The sequence below is a fragment of the Convolutriloba macropyga genome, chromosome 4 (assembly GCF_964194025.1).
Source record: "Convolutriloba macropyga chromosome 4, txConMacr16.3, whole genome shotgun sequence".
Taxonomy (NCBI): domain Eukaryota; kingdom Metazoa; phylum Xenacoelomorpha; order Acoela; family Convolutidae; genus Convolutriloba; species Convolutriloba macropyga.
This window is the reverse complement of record NC_134471.1, coordinates 37095549-37119658: the sequence shown is the minus strand read 5'-3', so window position 1 is coordinate 37119658 and position 24110 is coordinate 37095549. Positions and strand designations below refer to the sequence as shown.

The window sequence follows — 24110 nt, the reverse complement described above, 5'->3', positions numbered from 1 at the left end:
AAATTGCCGGATGTGAACAAAAAACCACTACCGAGAAAACGAATTTTTGTTCAAACACCGTTTTCTCACTCTACTTTAAAATTAGAGCGAAAAAAATTCACGCCGCAAAACCACTCGCTTTTTCGCTCCATTTCCTGTTTCGGCGTGACCAAAATCACCACTCCAATTTGACTTCAAAAATCATGAAAATGTGTGAACAGATCTTAAAAAAACATAGCCGGAAGAATTCCGGAAACGACTCGAAGTGAAAATCTATTTAACCGCCATCCAACTACACATCAGAAAAAACTTGCCTGCACTAATTTATGATTTTCTCGAAACCAAACCATAAAACAAAAATGTAAAAACAAAAAAATCAAATCTGTTAAAATATGATAAAAAAAACTGATCAAATTTTGTCATAACTTGAGATCCCGAAATAACTATCTGCGCCAAAATTACTTCATCAAAACAACTAGTACTTACTAAAAAGCACTTAAGTAAATGTTTTAAAAATACTTGAGGCCAAATTATGAAAAAAAAGCTCTTAAAAACAACTTGCACTAAAAAACTGGGAAAAGTTAGTAAATTTCTTAATATTACAAAAGCATATAAATCCAAAGAAAAATTCTTTTCAGCCAATAGGGCATCCAGATGCTCGGAAAACAATAGACAAGTCATAATAGTCTAAGAAACTTGTCTCGAAAAACAGAAAAAACCGGAAAACAGCAAAGAAAAAATTAAGAAAAAGAGTTCCAATTTTCGCCATTTTTTGTCATATTTCTCAACAAAAAAAATGATTCTCACCCAAAACTGTAACCAATTGTTATCATAAAATTGCTCAAGTAGAAGGGGTTTCTTCAATACCCATTGGATCCAGTAAAACAAAATAATTGTCAAAAAAACGCAAAAAATTAGCCCGAAAATCATTAAAAGCCTCCGAATTATCATAAAATTCACATAAATTTCCAGAAACCTTCAAACCACTACCGAAACCAGCCTAAAATTAAAACAAAATCATAACCAACCCTTCTTAACCGCACATCAATTTCTCGCTCTCTCAAAAACAGCGGTATGAACAAAAACCACTCTTTTCGCTCTGCTCTTCACTTTTGTTCAGCGCCAAAATCACTCCAAATTTTTTCACGCGTTTCATTTCCCGCTTCAAAATTCACTCCAAAAATTGATAAAAAAGGACTTCTCCAATACTCCTCTTCGAGTCGTAAAAAAGACAGCGCCCCAATACAATTCAAATTCTTTGAATTGTAAAAAAAACCAAGAGCACCGCAATATAGTTTCGCAGCTATAATAACGATCGGCTAAAATTGGCTTTAAAAAAGTAGGACTGGTAAAGTTCCTAACTCCAAATTTATGGAGGGCTGTAAGAACAAGTCAGTTGACATCTGAGCTCGCATAAATCATGATCAGCCAGATAAGCTAAGTATCGATACAACCCTATCATTTAGAATCCCATACCACCAAGAGTACCCAAGTCAAATTTATCTAAGATAGATAACAAAAAATTCACACCATTGCTGCCCAAAATTCTTACATTTAAAACATTAACACTATGTTGCAATTCAAAATTTCAAGCCAAATTGCATAAGCTAAAATTTTATAATTTATAACACTTGATTCCTGGTTTGCAATTCAGCATGAATCTTGCAAGCAGCACGACTATTTGCACATGTAAAACTATGATATTTTTTCAATATCTAATTATTAGTCAGCGTCTCATTACGAATACTTCTTGTGCAACATTATTAGAACGTTATTATGAGCAACATTACTTAATTGAAAGTCTTTTCAAATTTAAGGCTTATGGCACAATACATGAAGCATGCGAATTAAAATAACGGCAGGTATTCATTTAATTCTTATCAGAGTATCTAAACACGAATTTATTGGTATTAGACGCAGTAAAGCTGCGACGTTTCATTTATACGTTAAAAACATTTGAACAGGCATAAAGACGTAACTGCGCTGATTGTGTTTACACTAAAAATAGCTGCAAGCATATATTAATGAAAAACCACACTTTAGAAAGCAAAAGCGTTGCTTAAAATCTTGTTTACAATTACGAAGTTATACCGACAGATAGCAAACAATTTATAACCAATTGTTTCGCTTCTGACGTAATGATAAACGATATTATTTTATGACGACTTCGAGGTCACTTCTAGCAATCGTATTTTCTAGCTGTCATTTGTGAATGCAAATTAAAATATCACAGAAGACCGTGACCAACCATTACAATCTAAACTTTTGCCTTTCAAGTTTAATCTCTGTTCTGAGCAAAGCAATACTTACCATCAGCAGTTTGTTTGCTTAACGGGTAGCATCAATATTTTAAGTCCCCCTCATTTATTCATAACGTAAGCTTTGTTCTTTTTCCAGATAACAATAGGTAAGTGAAGCAAACAAAATGAAACTTGAGCTAAAACTGTAGAAACCTGACAACTATTACAACACATAGTTTCGCAATAAATCTGCAAATTAGTCATAGATGGGGAAAATGTCCACCAATCATTTTATGTGAGGGCGCCGAGGGTTAGTTAAAACAGTGAATATATGAAATGCGACAGTAAAAGAGACAGGACAGCATTATAAATAGGAAAAAGAATTTAAAATGTGAACTTGAAACTATACCTGATGTAGCTGAAACAGTTTAGAAATTCTGCAAAATGACTCACAACACTGATTAGCATACACTACAGTGATTAATTAACCTAGCTGCAGCACAAAAACGCACATGCAACTGAAATTTCACGGCATTACTGATTTAAGCATGAGCTAGAAGTCATTAGCGGGGAAAAATTTACGTTCCTGCATGCATTATAAGGGAACTCAACATCACAGCTGGCATATGGGGGGTAAATCTGAAGGGAGGAGGGCATTTATGACCTCTGGGCTTTATTTATCTGTATCCCGTTTTCGATGACAAAAGTCAAAGCACAGACGAAAAATCGTTCAAGCGAAAAATCGCATGAAGACCGTTAGACGACCATGAAGACTAATTTTATGAGAGCAATTCATTATAAGCGACAGATTGTCAAAAAATAGCCACCATTTATTCCCATAACCCAGGTTGGAACTGGAAAAACAAAAAATGAAAAACCAGATTGTTGTCTAAAAAACTCGTTTGCAGTCTTGTTTTCATTTTGTAGTTAGATATACCCCTGTTTCATAATGGAAGGATACAGGGGAAAACATTGGAGATGGTTACAAGAACCTCAAATGGTAAAACGAAGATCAAGTAGTGGGCATCTAAAATTACACTACATAGGGTTATCCCAAATGTTGAACAAGCTGCAAACTAAGGTAAAGCAAAACAAAATTTGTATGGATGAAGTAAATAAAAACATAGCAGGACACGTCCGGATTTGCAATCCAAAGAACTGAAAATATAGCCGGCAGATTGCCGGAATAGCTGGGAAAGAATAGACCTGCGTGCCATATAATAGAGATAGAAACAGATACAGATCTAAATTAACAAAAAATCTCAAAAAAACTAGGCTAAAAAACATTCAACGATAAATCAATAAAGGTTGTAAAAATTCATTCCACAGAAGCCTCTTATTAGGGACCTTTACTGCACATATGAGTTCCTATGACCTTAAACAAATTCAAATTAAACCAAAATTAAATTCAGAGTTTTAAAGTGCAAAAATCATTTTATTGAGTGAGGTAAGTCACGTATGATCAAAATCTAATCACGCAAATAACCTTAAAAACTTTCGCTAAATGCCGGTAGTGAGAGGAAGAAGTTATTCAGAAAATTTGACTTTTTCAGCTTTGCTGTGTGAACAAATGTAAAACGAAAAAAGAGCGTCAGACGACGAAACAAAGAAAACCAAGAGCACCGCAATATAGCTAGCTACGCTCAGCTTACAGCTTCGCAGCTATAATAACTATTGATATGGACCAGACAATCAATATTTTTCCAGCAAAATTTAACTACACCAGTCAACAAAGCACATGATCCCATATGCGCAACAATACACATCAACCAAAAACCTTAACCGACTAAAGTGGGCGAATTTCTCAGACTACCGGTTGGCTTCGACAGTATTTAGCCACGGTTTAGTAGGCTATCTTTAGCTTAATTGAAGGAGCGTGAGGTAGCGGGTGCAATGGTGGAGGGCTGATGGGTGGGGGGGGTGCACTGGGGGAGGGCTGATGGGTGGGGGGGGGGGGGGTGCACTGGGGGAGGGCTGATGGGGGGCAGCACTGCGGGGGGGGGGGGGTGCGGTTGGAGGGGGGGGGGGAGTATTTGGCTGCACGAGGCCCTTACGACCTGAACGATGTGAAGGGGGTAGCGATTGTGTGTGTGTGTGTGTGTGTGGGGGGGGGGGGGGGGGGCTGACGAGGGGTCAACTTCTAAGATCCGCCCTTCACGCCATAAGTGTAAGTCTCCAAAACAGTTTCTGTTGATCATATACTTGGAGACTAGTGAGCGAAAAGGCTCAAAGAAAACTAAATTCCCACTGGGTGCTACCTGTTTATCCCATTTGGAGGACGAAAGTAAAATGGGTCGGAAAAATAATCGGTCAAGCGAAAAAGACCAAACAGGACTAATATAGTTGCTACAAACTTCGTTTGAGAGCAATTAAAAACAATTTGAAATCTCCGCGCGCCAGAGTGAGTTTTGAAAGAGAAGCAACAGAAAACAATTTGTATAAATGTTGATTACATGTCCTTAGAATGACTATACAAGACATTAAACGGCAGCAATACTGGGAAAAACCGAGAAACATGGCAAAAATTAGGAGCAAATTGCAAAGCCAGTGGCGTCAAACTAACAAAAACACAAAACTATATTAAAATCCTTTATCGCAACACTAAAAACATTAGAATCCATAAGTCATAGCTAGATGAACTCAACAGCGGGCATCTAAAATTGTAGATGCCCGCTAGCCTGCCAGCTAGCGGGCATCTAAAATTTGGATTTTGGGTTCATCCTGTTTCTATTGCTGCTTTCATTTTTTGTAAACTAATCAACTGCTGTTTAAAACAACTTTGAGCAAAATGAGAGAAGACTGATACTAGCCTAGAGCAGACAAAGATTTCAGCCAAAATGATGAACAAAGCTGTGAACTAAGGGAAATAGGAATCAATTTTGATTTGTCCAACCAAAACTTAGTATGACACATCTGAATTACAATCTAAAAATTTTACAAGCAGTATTTTTCCAGCAAAAATAAACTACAACAGAGAACAAAGCACATGATCCAATATGCGCAGAAACACAAAAACCGAAGATATTAAAATCTATTTTAAAATTTTCTTCTCCACATACTAGATTTATAAAGAGTTATAAATGTGGGATAGGCGTCCTAAGAAGTGTCGACAATAAATTAAAATTTTGGACAAGAGTAACAAACAGAGACAAAACGGTAAAACCTGAGAAACTTGGCGAAAATCATATTCATTTTACAAAAAAGCGGCGCCAAAGTAAGAAAAACAAAAGACTACATAATAAAATCCAAAATCACAGGCCGGAAAACAGAACTATTAGCATTAGGTGAAAAAAGATCCCAACAAATGAATCGAACATTAAATATTGCCGGCAAATTGAGGACGAAAAGAGGTCGAAAAATCAAAAGGGTTAGACGAAAAATTGGTCAATCGAAAAACCGCAAGAATAAAGACCGACAGGACTAATATAATTGCTACTAGCTTCCTTTGAGAGTAATTAAAAATCCGACTCAAATTTGACTTCAAAACAATCAAAACGTGTGAAAAAATCTTGAAACGAAGTAACTTCAGCACATCTACTCAAAATGAAGCTAAAATGGCACTGCACGATATCTCGTAAAAAACTTCGCCTTGAACCAGTGAAAACTTCACACAATCAAAAAACGACTAACGTCGAACGAATTGCTCTAGAATGACAAGAGGGGCAATTTAATTCAGAGGGGGCTGCAGCCTGGATAACTTTTCATGGGTAAAAAACGTACGGGTCACGTATTTGAACCCGCGCCCTCCTTCCTTTCCTTGAGAAGCGTCAAGCACTCGGCTATCACGCCCTTATGCTACCTTATATTACAATCGCTTTTTTCATTAACGAACTTAATGTCTGAACAGGAGCAATTTAGGTCAAGTAAACATCAGGATATCAAATCGCAAAAGTCACAAGAAGTAAGAAAGAACGTTTTTTGAAACGGATTAGCAAAAGCTTTGCATAAAAAAATAAACCGACGTCGGAAGAACTGCTCTCGAACGACTGGCGAGGCAAACAATTTAGAAGGGACATAGGCTAGAGATACTTTTCTAACTAAAAAACTTCTAACTAGGGAACTTAAAAAGAACTAGGGAACTAGGGAAGTTAAAAATAGCTGGCAGATTGCCAGAAAATAGCCGCAATAGATTTGTAGATCGGCAGTCTAAAAAAACAGTAAAAAATACAGACCAAAAAAATTTGTCTTTTCATTGAAGGCTGATCTGTTATATTTTGATTAAAAATCTGTATAAGCTATTGCTGCCTCTATTAGCTGATCTCAAATAACCTTCATTTAGAGTGACACACACCCATTTGACCTTATCTCTTTGAATTAAAGTAAATAAAAGTCAATTTCAAAGTGAGGAAGTGATTTTTGAGAGAGAGGTAAGTCAAGTTAGACCAAAAATTTAATCACGCGAATGAACGAAAAACTCGCTCCACTAAGAGCAAAAAATGACGTCACCCGCGCACTCCAGTTGAAATTGCATAAACGACTGAACAAAAAGTGGCTGTGACGTCATATGGTCGTAACAAAAATCATGACGACGAAATAAAAAACATAGCAGGACAAGTCCTGACGTACAATTCAAAGAATTTTCATTGACTAAACAAAAAACTAGACCTAGAAAGGACTATGAATGGATTGGGAAAACCATTTAGAAAAGAATCCGATCCAAAAAATCGAAAAAACAGAAAAAATCAAAGCGAAATTGCCGCATGTGAACAAAAAACCACTATCGAGCAAGCGAATTTTTGTTCAAACACCGTTTTCTCACTCTACTTTAAATTTAGAGCGAAAAAATGTCACGCCGCAAAACCACTCGCTTTTTCGCTCCATTTCCTGTTTCGGCGTGACCAAAATCACTACTCCAATTTGACTTCAAAAATCATGAAAATGTGTGAACAGATCTTAAAAAAAAAGACAGCGCCCCAATACAATTCAAATTCTTTGAATTGTAAAAAACCAAGAGAAGGCCAATAATAGCCCCAGCTATCGCTGTGCGGCTATTAATAAAAAAAACTTCTAACTAAGGTACGAAAACTTCTAACTAGGGAAGGGATTGCAATTCCGACTTCTCTGATTACAGTCATGGACATCAACTACCACGCTACATCGGCTATGTACGTTCATCGCTCACAGTCGGTTTTATTTTAGCAACAGACTTAATCTCTGAATGCGCACAATTCAAATAACTCAAGAATTAAAGTCAAGCGTTCTAGAAGAAAAGCCAAATGTTCTAGAAGAAAAGCACAAAATTGTCAATCGAAAAATTTGAATAAAAAAGACACGTTTACAATAATTGCTATAAACTTCGTTCAAGAGCAATTAATAACCGACTAATGTAGTCATAACTGCTCTATTAACTAACTAGCGGGGGCTCGATAATTGTAGACTGAGGGGGGGGGGTGGGATATCGGGCAGCAAAAAGTTACTAAGGCGGCAATAAGCGACACTGGTTATTATACACCACTATTGACATTTTTGACAAAAAATTTTTGAATAAAAACAGTCAAGTAAATTTGGCAACAACATTTAGCAATTAAAAATAATTACTGCTTGCTGAATTTGAAGTGGTGTAAATCACTGCAACTCCTCATGCTAGACGACTCTCATTTGGAGACAATTATAACGCACTCGCCACTTCGAATTGTAGTATACAATTGCCAGCACATAGTAGCGTATTCCAATTTGCAGACAAACCTGATTTGCAGAATTTTCCATCGAGGGTCTCTCCGTCGGGACAAGAGCATGTTTCATTGAGACTGTTCACACTCGCTGGCGCTCTGACCATTCCATCAGGACACAGACAAATATGAGTTCCAGCATTTATTTCCACGCATATGTGACTGCAACCTCCATTGTCTTTTGCACACCGTTCGCTTAGAACTAAAAAATAATAATTGGATGAATCCACAACAGGTTCGTTAAAGCTACAGTCGCAGTAAAATATACTTTACTTTTGCCCATTTCAGCCTTAAAAATTTAGAAAATCAACTTCAACCTCACAAAAAATGAAAGCCATATTTTTAACAGTAGTGATCACATAGTTATGCATACACCAACGCAAATCTAAAATTTATCAAGTATTTGAAAATTTTTTCATTATAAATATAGCCGGCAGATTGCCGGAAAACAGCCGCCGTTGACACTCGTGGTTCACATCGGGATTGAAACAGAAAAAAAAGAAGAGAAATTGACTGATTTTTTTTCAATGTCAGAAAGTGTTAAACTCATAAGTACAACTTAATTCCATTTGGAACAACAAATGTAATCCATTTATGCCTCAATAGAAAACTTCCAATGGTTTTCATATTGACATTAAATGATAACACCGCAAAAGGAAAGCAATTACGGGAAACTCAAAAATTACGAAATATTTGTGGAAAAACAATGATAAATCAACAAATCCTTTGGCTATGAAGTTATATCATAAAGTTAAATCATTTATGCCTCATTAGAAATCCGATGAAAGTTGTCACTGATGACACTAATTACAAGACAGCGAAACCAAAAATTCACTATTATTTCCCAAAAACAAGTCAAGTTAAATTCAAAACTCATTAAAGCCTTTCAAATTGAGCTAAAACCACAAGATACTTTCACTCATACTTCGTTAGAAAGACGGAGACGGCTGTCACCAATGACAAGACAACAAAAAAGAATACAAAATACGGGCAACAGTAAAATTTTTAGTCAAGAACATAACAGGCAGATTGCCGGAAAATAGCCGCCGTTGACGCGCTAGACGAACATCGTGATTGAAACAGGAAAGGAGATTGAAATCGACAATTTTTTTAAAAAAAAATTATTCTAATTTGGCGTGCAGTTTCAGTTAGATTCTAAAACTATACTTAATTCAGCTTCTAAACTGAAAGCTAATAAGCTTAATACCGATATCAGATAGCAAACACTCTAATGCACTTTGACAATCTAACTCTCAATGACTTAAGGACCGGGCTTTATTGGTTTATCACGTCTTTTTCGATTTTGACCTTATTCGCTATATTGCGTTCGCTATATTCGCTTTATTGCGTATTCGCTATATTGCGTAATTCAATGCATCAACAAATGTAAAAAAAAGAATTCAAAATCCATTGAGTTGCAACAGGGAGAGAAAAAAGTCAAAGTCAAGCGTAAAATCGTGACTTATGTTAAACGTGATCAAAAGGTAAAGCGAATTAGAAGGAGATCATCTAAATCCAGAAAACTAGAAAAACGAAAAACGTCATCCAAAGGTAAAGCGAAATAAAAACAAAAATAGCCAGAAGAATTCAGGAAACGACTCGAAAGAGACAATTGACTATCATAACAGACCTAATGCATATTCTACTATGCTTTTTGAAACAACTGAAAAAGTAGAATGAGAAAAATGTCAGACAAAAACTGACACACAATCTGAGAAAATTTTAGTTTAGTGGCAACTCCAGAACAAACTATTGGTAAAGGAACTTCTTATACAGATAATTTGCAACCAAAATTAACAGTTGACAGACAACCCAATAAACCCGGGAAAGGAGATGACGGACAAAACCGAAAAATAAAACTCTCTAAAAACTCTGCAAATGCTAAATACAATTTTCGAATTTTAATTTGAGAAAAATCTCAAAGGTATTCTCTGGTACATCAGTCCCCCAATCAAAATGACGGAGAAAAATAAGCAACCATTAAAATATAGGAGCAAAAAAAACTGACATAATTAGAAAAATCTTAATCAAATAATTAAATAAAATTTTAATTAAGTAAAATAAGCTCTGTTTAGCTTTCAAGATTCTTCCCAACAATTATTCTGCAAAAAATTTTAAATTCAGATCAGTCACTGATCCACAATGTAGGAAAAATATCAATAGACTGTTGGAAACTGCTAAGAACAAAAATCCTGCCAAAAAAGTTAGTGTAATTTATACCTGAGAAGATTTCCATTACAAAATTGGAAAGTTTCGGTTCAAGAAAAAGTGTCAGTTCATAATAGTAACACCTAAACACGTTCAATATTCCTAATTTTCAACATAGAATTGACAGAGAAAAATAGGCGCAAATGGGCACAAAAGTGCTCGAATTTACTTTCCTCGAAATTTCAAAAAAAAACTATCAATCACAATGAATGGCCATCAAAACTGTTACAACCGCTAGCCACGCAACTCCGCAAATGGTATGAAAAAAGAAAGAACAATACAAAAAAGGCTAGAAAGGCTTAGAATATGCAAAATTGTTTAAAAAGATGAAGATGAATCTAAATGTGACATTTTTTTAGATGGTTAAAAAAGTTTTCAAACACACTACTACTAAATTAGAAAACTGTGAAAAACGCCTTTGATTGAAAAATTGGAATTAAAGCCAAAAAACTGCTTTGAATAACACAGACGTGATCTTGAACTCCGCTCGCATATCGATATTTTTTTCACACTTAAATTTCTAGATCTTAACTTATACATTAGTTTTCAACAAAATGACCAGAAAATCGCTCTCTATTCTCTCTCTCTCTCTCTCTCTCTCTCTCTCTCTCTCTCTTTCGATTCCTTTAGCCGTTTCACTTATACATGAAGTTTTCACAAACGGCCTTGACTTTTACATCCTGTTTCAAATACACTCCAAAAATTCTGCCTGAACAGAAAAAACTGAAAAAAGGTTCAGAGATTTGGTGAACTATTACACATTTCCAAAAAACGTCCAAATATTAATATTAAATATAAAATATTTAATTTTAAACTAAATTGTTATTAAGAAATCAAATTTAATAGAATTCAAAAGTAAAACGTCAAAAAACAAATTAGTTAATAAAACACGTAGCTAAACCCCTGGCTGTGGACAGAAAAACTTTTTCTAATAATTAACACGATAAAAAAAACAAAAATAGCAAAAATCGGATTATAACGCGTACAATTTTACACTTGAAAAAAACTATTAGGCTCTGCAAAACTTTGAGCTATCAACTTCAGAAAGGTACATACTAATGCAGGATCAATCAACATTTACTTGAAAAAAAAACCAAATTACAATTAAAAAAATTGAGCCAAATGGACGAAAAACCGGTTTAAAACGTTATCTATATACACCGTTCTCTCAAAAACTTTTTACGAAGTCAAAAAGTCAATCACTGAACGTAGCGCATGATCAAAAAATTTCTCTAGCAAAAATTTGTTCACCATGACAGCTTTTCTCACTTTCGCTTTTAGGTCAAAATGCCCCGTGAACGAAAATACTTCCTGTAAAAAACATAAGACCTATAGAAAACTAATACTCCTCTTCGAGTCGTAAATAAGGAGAGCGCCTAAATCATAGCCATTTGAGAGGCTGACGGCGGCTATTGAAAAAAAAAATGAAAATCAATTTTTAACAAGGATGCTCATCTACATTTTTGACTTGTCAACCAAATGAAGAGATAATCAAAAATAGATGTTTGATTTTATCAAGCTAATGATTTTAACATTTTTGAAATTATTTGGTTTTTAAAAAATATGGATTGTTTTTTGAGTTTTGCCTAATTATTTCTCTTTGTCGACTTGTTACGTAGTCTCATTAAGGAAAATCCGCATCTGCTGTATAGTTAGGAAGAAGTAATTTTTTGCTTTTAAGGTTTCGTCCAACTCATTTTGACATTGATACTAGTTCCTTTTAAATTAAGATATTGAGTTCTTACCGTGAAATTGAAATTTTCGTTTCTGCTTTCTTTGTTTTTTTGTTGTAGTCTTATTAATGGAAGATCTAGTGAGAGCTGTATTGAGGCGTGGCATTATGTAATTGAATTAATAGTTTGGTTGTGTAACAAGTTATTTAAAAAATAACTTGTTACACAACCAAACTATTAATTCAATTACATAATGCCACGCCTCAATACAGCTCTCACTAGATCTTCCATTAATAAGACTACAACAAAAAAACAAAGAAAGCAGAAACGAAAATTTCAATTTCACGGTAAGAACTCAATATCTTAATTTAAAAGGAACTAGTATCAATGTCAAAATGAGTTGGACGAAACCTTAAAAGCAAAAAATTACTTCTTCCTAACTATACAGCAGATGCGGATTTTCCTTAATGAGACTACGTAACAAGTCGACAAAGAGAAATAATTAGGCAAAACTCAAAAAACAATCCATATTTTTTAAAAACCAAATAATTTCAAAAATGTTAAAATCATTAGCTTGATAAAATTAAAAAAATGCTTGATAAAATTACTAAAAAGTCAATGCGAAACCAATAGGACCTGTCTTTCGTTAGATTAAGCCATAGAAACGGAATAAAGATACAGAAAAACAAAAAAAAATTCCAAACAATTTGCGAAAACACATTGAAGCCATTACAATCATTAGCTATTATCTGAATATTGTGTTTCTGTTTCATTTGTTTTTAAAAATAATTCAGCTAATATTAAACCGAAAAATTTAATAAGTTCACTTTGGCCACATCTGAAAATCATTGTGATCTGTTATCAGGCGAATGTGCTAAAAGAAGAGAAGAAGCACAAATATTGACAAATTTTTGTGAACACTTATTATCCAACAAAAAAACATCAATAGGACATAATATCAATAGACAATATTATTTTCGAATTACAAGGAATTGGATGTGGAATCTCAACGTTGAGAATAGGTTACAAGTTGACAAAAAGAACAAAAACTGAAAAGCTTAAAAAATCTTAAAAGAACGAATAATATCATAAAATTTCTGACCAATCGCCATAAACTGACTGCTTTGAGTAACATCAATCATTCAATCCTCAAGTAGCTTACGAGACCAGTCTATAATTTACGGCTACATGAAAAAAAAACTGGCAAAAGCAGCAAATTAAAAACATTGAGCGAGAAAATTGTCGAAGCCATTGAAAAAAAGTCAGTTAAAACTTCCAAATAATTTTAAGAGCAACAGGATTCTTCTTTTTCAACAATATTGACTTCAAAAAATCAACAGGCATAAACGACTAAATTAAAACGAAATTTTTGAGAAAACCCATAGCACAACGCCACTAAATTCAATAGATTTCAACGAAAGTCAATGAAAACGCTAAAATATGCCTTCATGGGAAGACAAGGATGTTTTTAATTCATAAGTTATCAATAAAAAATCACAAGAACTCCAAAATTCAAAAAAGAAAGTGCGAGAAGAAAGTGCCAAAGCTCTTCTCGGAAAATTTTATCTATGGTCCATTGAACGTCTTTTCTCAGCCAACGGGAACTATGAATATTAGGATAGCGTGATACGATTTTAAAGGGAAACAAAATTACGAAAAATCCAAAAATAAAAAGAAATTATGAAAACTCGTGGCATCGAAGTCATAAAACCAATAGTTAGATAAAACCACTAATCGGGTTAGTCCTGGCTGCAGTAAAAATAAAAAAAGAAATTAGTCCTGTCATTACTGAGACTGACATAAAGTTCGTGAAAATAGCTTTAAGATCGGTTAATGTTTAAAAAAAATTTTTGAAAAAATATTCTAAAAGTCTTAACAGCACTAAATTTAATAGCTTTCAACGGAAGTCAATGAATACGCTAAATTAAGCCCCGGCGGGAAGACAAAGATATTTGTCATTTATAGGTTATCAAAAAGACATCACAATAAGTAATATGGCTACGAAAACAACAAATACAGACTGAAACCAAAACAAATCAAAAGAAGAGTGCGAGAGGTGTCGAAGCCATTTAAACCATGAGCTTTTCCCTTAAAACTTATGTAAAATCTATTGGACGTCTTCTCCAAGTCAATAAAAACTACCAATATTATGATATTGTCATAAGCTTTCAAAAGGAACCAAAATTAGGAAAAAATCAAATATCCGAAATTTTTAAATTTTTTTTTGAAAAAATTATTCAAACTCGTTTTATCGAAGTCATTAAAGCATTAGTTAGCAGATAAAGCCGCTAACCAGATGATATTGGTTGCAGTAAAAAGACAGGGGGTCCTGTCATTACTAAGACTGACTAACAGTTCACGAAAATAAGTAATATCGATAAAAATGTTCAAAAAAATTTTGAAAAATTATTTTTAAGACCTAACAGCCATTAGCTGTCATCTCAAAGCACTACATAGGTTCTTTTAATGCACGGTAGGAAAACTACTGCACTTTCTGTTAGCGAGTCTATGCCAAAGGACTCTAAAACTTTAACAAAATCTCCAAAATAAAATCAAAATTAAACTAAAATTTTTCAAAGCTCAGAGTCGAAGCCAAAAAACATGAGCAATTCTTTGAAAACGAAATTTTTTATCATTGGGCATCATTTAGCTGTAAATGACGTTTGTCAATAACGGGACTCCGATATGAAAAGTGACTAGTCTCAAAGTGAGTTGAAAGAATAAAAAAATTGGAAAAGTTTTCTAAAAAACAGCCCTCAAGTTGAATACGAATTTTTTTTATAGTAAAATTCCTTATGAGACAAGAAGTAGCGTTTTAATCATCTTTCGTCTGTTGGTATCACTAAACTATTTCAATTTGTAGCCTGAAAGGTAATTTAATAGTTTTAGTAAAAAAAGATCGAAATTTGAACGAAAATTATACTAACATAGCCGGCAGATTGCCGGAATAGCTGCGAAAGAATAGACCGGCGTGCCATATAATAGAGATAGAAACAGATACAGATCTAAATTCAAAAAAAATCGACGCCGCTCAAAAAATTAGGTAAAAAACATTCAGCGATAAATTAATAAAGCTTGTTAAAATTCATTCCGCAGACGCCTCTTATTAGGGAACTTTACTGCACAAATGAGCTCCTTTGACCTTAAACAAATTCAAACTAAACTTAAGAATTTAATGAACTCAATAAACTTAAATTTTATTGAGTGAGGTAAGTCACGTATGATCAAAATCTAATCACGCAAATAACCTTAAAAACTTTCGCTAAATGCCGGTAGTGAGAGGAAGAAGTCATTCAGAAAAGTTGACTTTTTCAGCTTTACTGTGTGAACAAATGTAAAACGAAAAAAGAGCGTCAGACGATGAAGCAAAAAAACCAAGAGCACCGCAATATAGCTTCGCTCAGCTTACAGCTTCGCAGCTATAAAAAGTGAACAAAATCATGCAAATATCCCGTGTTCACACAATAGTTTAAACCTCGATAACTCCTCGAAAATTACAAAATTAAGAGAAATCTTTTTGGTTTCGAATTATACGCTGGTCGCGCTTTTTAGTGATATCAATCATATTTCTCTACGATGAATATATCGATCGGCCAAAATTGTCTGAACAAAAAAACCCATTTGAGTATATAGTTCCTCCCCCCACAAGTGGGGTCGGAACAATTATTATATTGCGTTGGCAAGCTGTGATAGACTTGAGTCAATGACAGCAACCATTGGGGGGAAAAATTTTCCCAATTGTTAATAGTTTTTTTGTCTATTTCTCCAATACTCATATGGTGGCCCCCCTTTTTGCTTTCAAATCCAAAAAGTTTCTATTTTGGCTCCATTCCAGTAGTATATGGCTTGACGAAAAAAATATCTATTGCATCAAACAGTTACTCAGAAATTTCAAAGTAATATGGTACTGCAAAGGTTCGGGTACTCGAAAGCTAACCATTGTGTGTTTCGCTCAAATACGCGTAGAGCTGAATGTTATACTGAGCAACGGACGTTGTGTCGCTCCTGATCGTCACTTTGTTCACCAAATCGCCGCTCATCACATCTTTCCTTGCCCTTCCAACGGTGTTGTTGGTATCAACTGCCGCGAAGATGAAGTCCTACGACACCATAGCTCTTTATTTAAATGTAAGAGTTGAACACCCATATGATAACAACCATCTTAACCATTAATACGTCTCAGACATTGACTCCAAATAATCGTTCAAGAATTGACTCTTCAAATAACTATTCAACTACAAGCATATCAGACAGATAGCTAGATTGTAGACCTGTAAATTAAACTCACGAATGGAAAATATAACGGGCAGATTACTCAAAAAAGTGGGCCATGACCCCGCATCAACAAAAAAATTAGAATTAACAGCCCGATAATTCTAAGTTTCAAAAATGCTTGTAATCTGGTCCGCAATTTCAATAGATAAGATAAATATCCTGAACTACGCCTTTAAATTGGAGGACAACGAGATTAATACTGAGGCTAATTACCATTTACTCAGTCAAACGTCAAAATTTTTACTTAAATAAAATATAAAAAGAGCAAAGCGTAAAGCCATTTTGAAAATAACAGGACCAATACTGAAATAAAATACAACCAACTATACAAACAAAACCCTGACTGCTAATCGCCTTAAACGTAGTCCTCAAAAGTCGAAGAGCCTATATAAAAACTGATTCGAAAAATTAAAAAAAATAAAAAGCTCGGTTTAGGTCAAGGGTGTAGTCAAGAAACGAAAAAAGAACATAGTATTTTTTGAAATTTATTTGTCACAATAAGAAAGCACAGACCTTTCATTAATGTCATGTGGGTAAAAAAAATTAAAAAGGATCTCAAAATACAAAAACTCAATCAAAATTTTGAGATGACGAATAAGTTAGTAAAATGAATATGGTTTACACCGTTTAATCAAGATAAGCGATGCATAATTAAGAAGCACAGACAACCTCTCGTTGCTTCGCCTAATGGACGCAATAATGAACAAAAAATAAGTACAAAAATCACTACAAATTTTGAACATAGCCGGCAGATTTCCGGAACAACTCTGAAATAGGTTTGCGTGCCGTAAAATACATAGAAACAGATACATAAATAAGTTGAAAAAGTTATCCACGCCTGCTAAAAACCATGAAATAACTTTCAGCAAAAAAATCACAAAATTTTTCGAATTTTTCAATTTGACCTCAAACTCAAAAAAAATTTGCGCTTTTAAAGTGCAAAATTGTTTTGTTGGTTGAGGTAAGCCACCCATGATCAAAATCTAGTCACGACAGACGGAGTAATTAATTCAGTGGGGGTGTATTTTAGAGAATTTTTGGGATACAAAAACTTCCTACAATGGGGAGAAGTTCGGCCACACGATCTCTCCCATTACTGTCACTTTAACCAATCATTATTGCCGCCTTTGGAGTTTTCAATTTAGATCACGGAAAAACAAAATATAAAGTAGGAAAAATTCCCTCAAAAGTGAAAGAATGTTTTAGAACAAATGTAGAACGAAAAAGATCTTCAGGTAACGACACAAGAAATGAAGAGCACCGCAATATAGCTACGCCCAATACAGCTTCTCAGCTATAATGAACAAACGATTTTAACCACATTGAAATAAAAAGCTACATAACATAAACAAGTTATAACCATAGCACAACGTAATAATTTTACTATGTAACCAAAGATCAAATTAACAAGAAGAGAAATTACTAGCAGAACTGGCATTCCATTTTTTTTTAAAACTAAACAATTTCAAAGACCTTAAAAGCGGTAGTTTTCTAACAAAACTTTAAAAAAATAACCGATCTCCAGCTTGAAAACACCTAACACCGTTCATCTGTGACTGAATGACAGAAAATGAGCGCAAAATTCACACCCTATTTTTTTTAAATAAACGTCAAAAAAGTTAAAAAAGATTAGATACATAATTTGAAAAGATTCAAAATTTCAAAAAATAATCATAAGCTAGCTCGCTATCTTTCACTAATACGACATGTGGCGCCTCAGCAAAGTACAAAATTGCTGGAAAACTTTTAAAATTAATAATTGTTTGAAGAGAAACTTTGCCAACTCTGTTATAAGATCATCTAAATTTTAAACTATCTTTGACCAAATAGAGACTTCAAGCAGTTGAACAAAACAAAATGATTCAAAAAGTGTGAAAAAGACGATAAACACTCAATTCAGTAGAAAGAATGCATGAATAAACCAAAGCTGAGTGATGTCATAAGGTCATAGCAAAACTCTTGACGAAAAAAAAAGAAAACGAGACTGGGAAAAAAGACATACCTCAACTCATTTTAGCATTTCAAAATTTGATCCGAACAAAAATCAATTGCTTCGCGTGCAAAACAGCTTTGTCAAAAATCGAACAACAGTTGAAACAAATTTTTTTCATTTAACAATGAAAGCAGTTTCACACTATTTCATGATTTTCAAAATAACTGGTTCCCTTGTCATCTTACTAAAACACTAATTAGAGTTCTGGAAACAAATAGAATTCTAGAAACAAAGTCGGAAAATGTGTGAAATACCAAATATCTTCATACGCGTTTTTCTAATTCTACGCAACATACACGAAGACCCGTCGCTTTTTCTGTTTACTTCCTGCTTCGGCGAGGCCAAGATCACCACCCCAAAATCAGAATCAAAAAGCTAGAACACTTCTCAAAAACAATACAGTATCATAAATTGTCGTGTTGTCAATAAAGTCAGCGGACCGAAACCAACCAGATTCCAAGACAAAAAACTCTTGGGACAAAATCAAAAAATGTATATTGACCAAATAAAAAAAATCATCTAGAATTGACAATAATTGGACAGATAAAAAAAACTTAGCAACAAATCCGGTCAAAAAATTGAAAAACTAAGTCAAATTGCTGCATATGAACAAAAAACACAATCGGGAAAGCGATTTTTTTCAAACACCGTTCAAACACCACTCACTTTTTTCGAGCCAATTCCTGTTTCCAAAATCACTTTTCCAATTTGACTTCAAAAAAGAAAATGTGTGAGCACATCTTTAAAAAAAGAAAGAGCCACAATATATATCAAATTCTTCGAAATATAGCCATTAATAGTTGAAAACAGAGAAATTTTTGCTTCTTTAATCAATTAATAGGTTGGATTTCTTTACTTCGCAAAACTGCATAATTCAAGAACTGCTAGCATAAACGCTGCACATCAACTAGTGGAATATACACAGTTAACCTAAACACATCCAAATAAAATAAGTAGCCTCAATTTTATTGCCCTCAACCTTGATTACACAACCCCATACCAAACCAAAAATTTTTGAAGTGGAGAGCTATAGTTCTTAAAATGCAACCGCAGAAGCAAAACCATTAGTCGACAGGAAAATATGAAGATTCTATTAGTAAATCAAACTACAAAAAATGGAATACAAAATCAAGGGCTCCCAGCAAAACTCTCAGAAAATAAAGACAACGAAAACATTTGCCCTAAAAATCTAAAAACAGATGACAGAGATTTGCAAAAAAAATGCAAGAATGCAAAAATCGGTAATAACTTTTTGGTTCTCAAATCTAAAACCTCCTTACTGGCAGCAACCGCCTCTGGTCACAAAAGAAAAGCAACAATAACTAGGAACAAAGATTGCGAATGGTTACGAAAATGCAAAACCGACTTGCAAGCTGTGGAATTTAGGTAACCGAATAGGCTCTGACGTTATAAGAGTGGCTTAAAGCTATGAAAAAAGCTGATATTTATTGTTCAATTTCATTGCGTAGAAAACTTGTTATTAGCGACTTTCTATAATTGAATCGAGTTTCTCCCTTCCGCTAATTTTGATTGAACACTAATTTAGCTGTGTGAGGAAAGCAGAACACAATCGACTAACGTCGGGCGATTTGCTCTCAAACGACCGGCTGGCTTCGTCAGTAGCTAGCCACGGTTTAGCGAGGCTTGCCTTAGCTTAATTGAAGGGGCGTGAGATAGCAGTGGAGGGGGGTGCACCGGGGGAGGGCTGATGGGGCGGGGGCAGCAGTGCGTGGGGGTCACGGTTAGAGGGGGTATTTGGCTGCACGATGCCCTTTAAAGTGAGGGGGTTGTTGTGGGGTGTGGTGGTGGGGGTCAAGCTCTAAGAACGCCCTTCACACAATAAGTATAGATTTCCAAAAGTTTCTGTGAATCGCATACTTGAAGACCAATGAGCGAACTTAATGTCCGCTAGGAGCTACCTCCTTGTCCCATTTTTGAGGACGAAAAGTCAAATGCGTCAGACAAAAAATTGATCAAGCGAAAAATCGCATTAAAAAAGATCGACAGGACTAATATAATTGCTACAATTTTCGTTTGAGATCAATTAAAAAAATCTACGAAACCGACTCGAAATGTCAGACCTTCCAGATTAATTGCATGTAAAATTATTTTTTTTGCCCGCAAGCAATTACTCAGCTGTTCACGAGAGCAAACTAAAATAGAAAAATATTGAAAGCATAATGCGGTAAACAATCTTAGAAACAACTGAATTCTTAAAACAAATCATGAAAATCTGTCCCGAGGAAAACAAAAACTAGAGAATTAGACTATTAAGGCGTAAGGCTCTAAGAGAAGTTAATGCCCACCGGGCTTTACCTGTTTAACTTGTTTTTGAGGACGAAAAGTTGAAAGGGTCAGATCAAAAATTGGTCAAGCGAAAATCGATTGCTGCAAAATTATTTTGAGAGCAATTAATCATGAAAACAGAAAATGGAAATATACCCGGCAGATTGCCGGAAAATAGCCGCCATTGATGCCCATTAACCAAGATGTAAAAAAATGATTTTTGTACAAGCAATTTTAAAGTGCGAACTATTTTGATGTTATTTTGGAGCTGAACATGCTCCTGTTTTGTAGTGAGACCACACAGGGGCCAGTATCAATACCAATAAGCATTAGAGATGGTAACAAAGAACAGAGTTCGAGTAACGCGCATCTAAAATCGGGCTTAATGGGTTTATCCCGTTTCTATTTCTGATTTCGTTCTTTGATACTGTCTGTTCATTTTTAATTGCTTTGCTGAGCAACTGCTGTCTAAAAACACTTTTAGCAGAATGAGAGAAGAGTGAAACTAGCCTAGAGAAGTCAAGAAGATTTTACGCAAAATGTCGAAAAGGCGGCAAAATGCGAACTTCTCAGCCGCTATAATAGCCGGCTGAGAGGGTGAGGCGATATTAAAAATCAATAAAGGCCATTGAGATCTGGAAATCGATAAAAACATATCAGAACGGCTAAAAACGACGGCTAACTATCATTTGACTGTTAAGAACGGTTGTCTAGATGCACTATTCTGTCAAAGTCATTGATTCCAAGCAGCCCATGAACAAAAATTGTCTCGCACTCAGCTAAAATTAGTTCACACAGAGTGCTTGCTACTCACTTTCACTTTTAGGACAAACGCCGGCAACCTCAAGAAAATCAATACTTCTCTTCAAGTAGTAAAAAAGATAGCGTCCCAATACAATTCAAACTCTTTGAATTCTAATCTAAAAGTCTAAGCGTCCCCCAATATAGTTTAGCATAATTTATAAAAATTTAGCACAAAAATGAGAATACGCAAACTTCAGTTCTGCTCTTTTATGCCCAGAATCTCATCTTCACAAACCTTGAAAACTGTGACAGAGCTGATAGTAGTGCCAACGGGCAAGGCCATAATCGTCATTCGTCCACTTCCATCGTAATGTGCCCTCTCCACACGGCCATAGAATGCTTCAACCCAGTACACCCAACCCTGTAAGCATATTGAAGTTCTTCAGAATCTATTGAGTCAAACAGATGAGACTTTGAATTATTCGCTATTTTTATTCACTACCTCAATCAATTTATCTTTTTCCAATGATCTATGCGTAAGCTTCAAATAATTTTGAGAAAATTTAAAGAACCAAGGATTCTGCATCAATGTCTTTATAACCACAGCCGTGTCGTAAAGTGTTTTAATTGGGTCTGCAGTTTTTAGACACCAAAACTACGCTGATTTCAACCACTAAATTAGAAGACAATAATCTTATTGCTAACAGCGGTTAGCTATTTAACTTTGATAACTTAATGCACTAAACCTTTAAAGATTAAGTCCCCAAACATTATTGGTTTATTTCATTAGATTTGATTGCGATGGTGGTGAATTCAACCTCTAAATTGGAGGAGAATAATCTTAGCAGTTAGCAGTAAGGGCCGTTGTTATTGTGAAGCCAGAGCAAAGGCCTTATCGTGGTCTTCGCAGATAAGCTCTGCACTTTTTGCAAAGTTTCATTGCATGTAGTGCTTCACTTTTTCGACTTTCTTTTGCAGTTTCTAGTTCGGGCTGTCCACAACTCCGATTCTATGGAGGTAGTTGTTCACGTTTCTACAGAACTCGCTTCTCAGTTGTGGAAGTCTAACTGGGTCTCTCTTGTCTAGGTTATTTTCGTGTTTCTCCACTCGGAGTGATCCGACTGGCGGTTCATCGTTGCGGACTGTTGGGCTCGAGTTGTCCAATGGCCTTCTTGACGTAGGCCATGTGAATCATTGATGTTTGTCGAATTGTGGCGTTGCTACATAGTTTCACATCCCGTGTTGTAGAACTGCTTCAGGGTCGTCTTTATCTTGCATGGTGGACCTGGTTTCTTGAAGACAGTTTTGTGACATGGATGCGCTGTGCTCCTGATTGTGCATGCGTACTGAGTCGCCAGCATATTGCAGTAGTCCTTTAGGTGTATACATTGCCTTTCATTCCGCGGATGATCAATTACGGTCATGCAGAGGCATCCTGTGTCACATCGCAGCGCGTCATTATGTCTTGCCTCTAATTTCTGCCAGTGGGTGTTAACCAGATTCGGTGTCCAAACGCTGCTGGCGTAGTTCATGTTTGATCTCGTCACGGTTAAAGCTTCTTTTTTCTTCGTACGCTCGTTTGGATGCGTGATGGCTTTGATTGCATTATTCGATTTTATGCATTTGTCGTTACGTCATTGATCTTCATGGAATACGAAGGAGTGGTCGAGGGTTACTCCTAGTAATTTGCGCTTGCTTTCGGTTTCATTTTTGGGATGCTTCCAGAAATGTTTAGGTTCCGTTTCCACTCTTTAGTCTAGGTGCTGAAAAACACGCTATTGTATTTGTCGACAGAGACGATGAGTTGTTTTTGGGTTAGGTAGAGTGATTATTTCGAGGCAGTTGTTGAAGCGTTTTCCGCTGCGCGTATGTTCTTGTCCTGGCTGACAATGATTAAATCTGCCGCGTACATGACGAGCATCATGTCCTCCGGGGGCTTCGGGGAGTCAGCTATATACCACGAAAGAGAATCGAGGAGTATTACTTGAGGTACTACTGTTCGGACATTGGTAGCTTTGGACAAGCAACCATCAAATTCCGAAATTTGTTCGCTTCCTCTCAGGTAGTTTGAGCCTTCTTTTGTGTTGTTGGTTAGGTCGGATTCAAGGATGATCTCGCAAAGTTTATGGAACTTCATGCATTAAATTTCCAAACATTAAGTCTTAGTGCTCGAACTTATTGGTTAATGCTGTTTATTTTTTTTGACCTCGAACATATTTGGGTAAATTACCAAAAAAAATCTAAATTGCATTCAGTCGAAACAGTAAGTCAGAAGTCGATGGTGAAAAAAGTAACAAAAAAGTTAACATGCCCGGAATGTTGCCGGAAAATAGCCATCATTGATTCCTATAACACCGATTGGGATTTAAGGAACAAAAAAATAATAAGAATTGATTGTTCTATAAAATCATTTCAAAAGTGCAGACTATTTTGATTAGATTTCGCGTTAGACATACTCCTGTTTCTTTAGGAGAGGATACAGGTGCTAGTATAAATGCCAAAAAGAACTAGAAAAATTAACTAAGACATAGTTGAAGTAGCGAATATAGTTCGAGAGTATAGTTCAAGTAGCGAGCATCTAAAATCGGGGTTTTATGGGTTTATCCCGTTTCTATTTCCATTTCGGTCTACAATACTGATTCTGTTTATTTTAGATTGATTTGCTCAGCAACTGCTGTTCAAAAACCACTTTGAGTAGAATTAGAGAAAAATCAAACTAGCCTAGAGAATTAAAGCTGTGAACTAAGGTAAAGCGAAACAAACTTTTGCTCGACGAAGTAAGAAATCATAATAGGAGAAGTCCATAGCAGGAAAAGTCCTGAACAAAAAAACTAACAAGAATGGCATGTGAATGGATCGGGAAAACCATTTGATAAAAGTGAAATACAAAAAAAACGAAGAAACAGTAGAAACAAAGGTCAGAATGCCGCATGTGATTGAAATACCACGATCGAAAAAGCACCTTTTTTTCGCGCTACAAAACTACCAACTTTTTCTCTCCACTTCCTGTTTCGGCGTGACCAAAATCATCACTCCAATTTGA

The 24110-nt window shown here is 35.3% G+C and overlaps 1 protein-coding gene across 5 annotated transcripts in view; it reads right to left on the bottom strand.

Annotated features, from left to right (window-relative positions):
• Window positions 1–24110, bottom strand: part of LOC142337650 (uncharacterized) — a 224756-nt gene that overhangs the window by 115637 nt on the left and 85009 nt on the right. For 4 of the 5 annotated variants that reach the window (XM_075387045.1, XM_075387041.1, XM_075387044.1 and 1 more), the window contains 4 exons: window positions 21363–21488; window positions 15707–15869; window positions 7905–8090; window positions 2629–2637 (listed from right to left, as the gene is read on the bottom strand). In XM_075387045.1, the coding sequence (XP_075243160.1) occupies window positions 2629–2637; window positions 7905–8090; window positions 15707–15869; window positions 21363–21488 (484 nt within the window). The remainder of the gene's footprint in view (window positions 1–2628; window positions 2638–7904; window positions 8091–15706; window positions 15870–21362; window positions 21489–24110) is intronic. The other variant, XM_075387042.1, reaches the window with a different exon arrangement.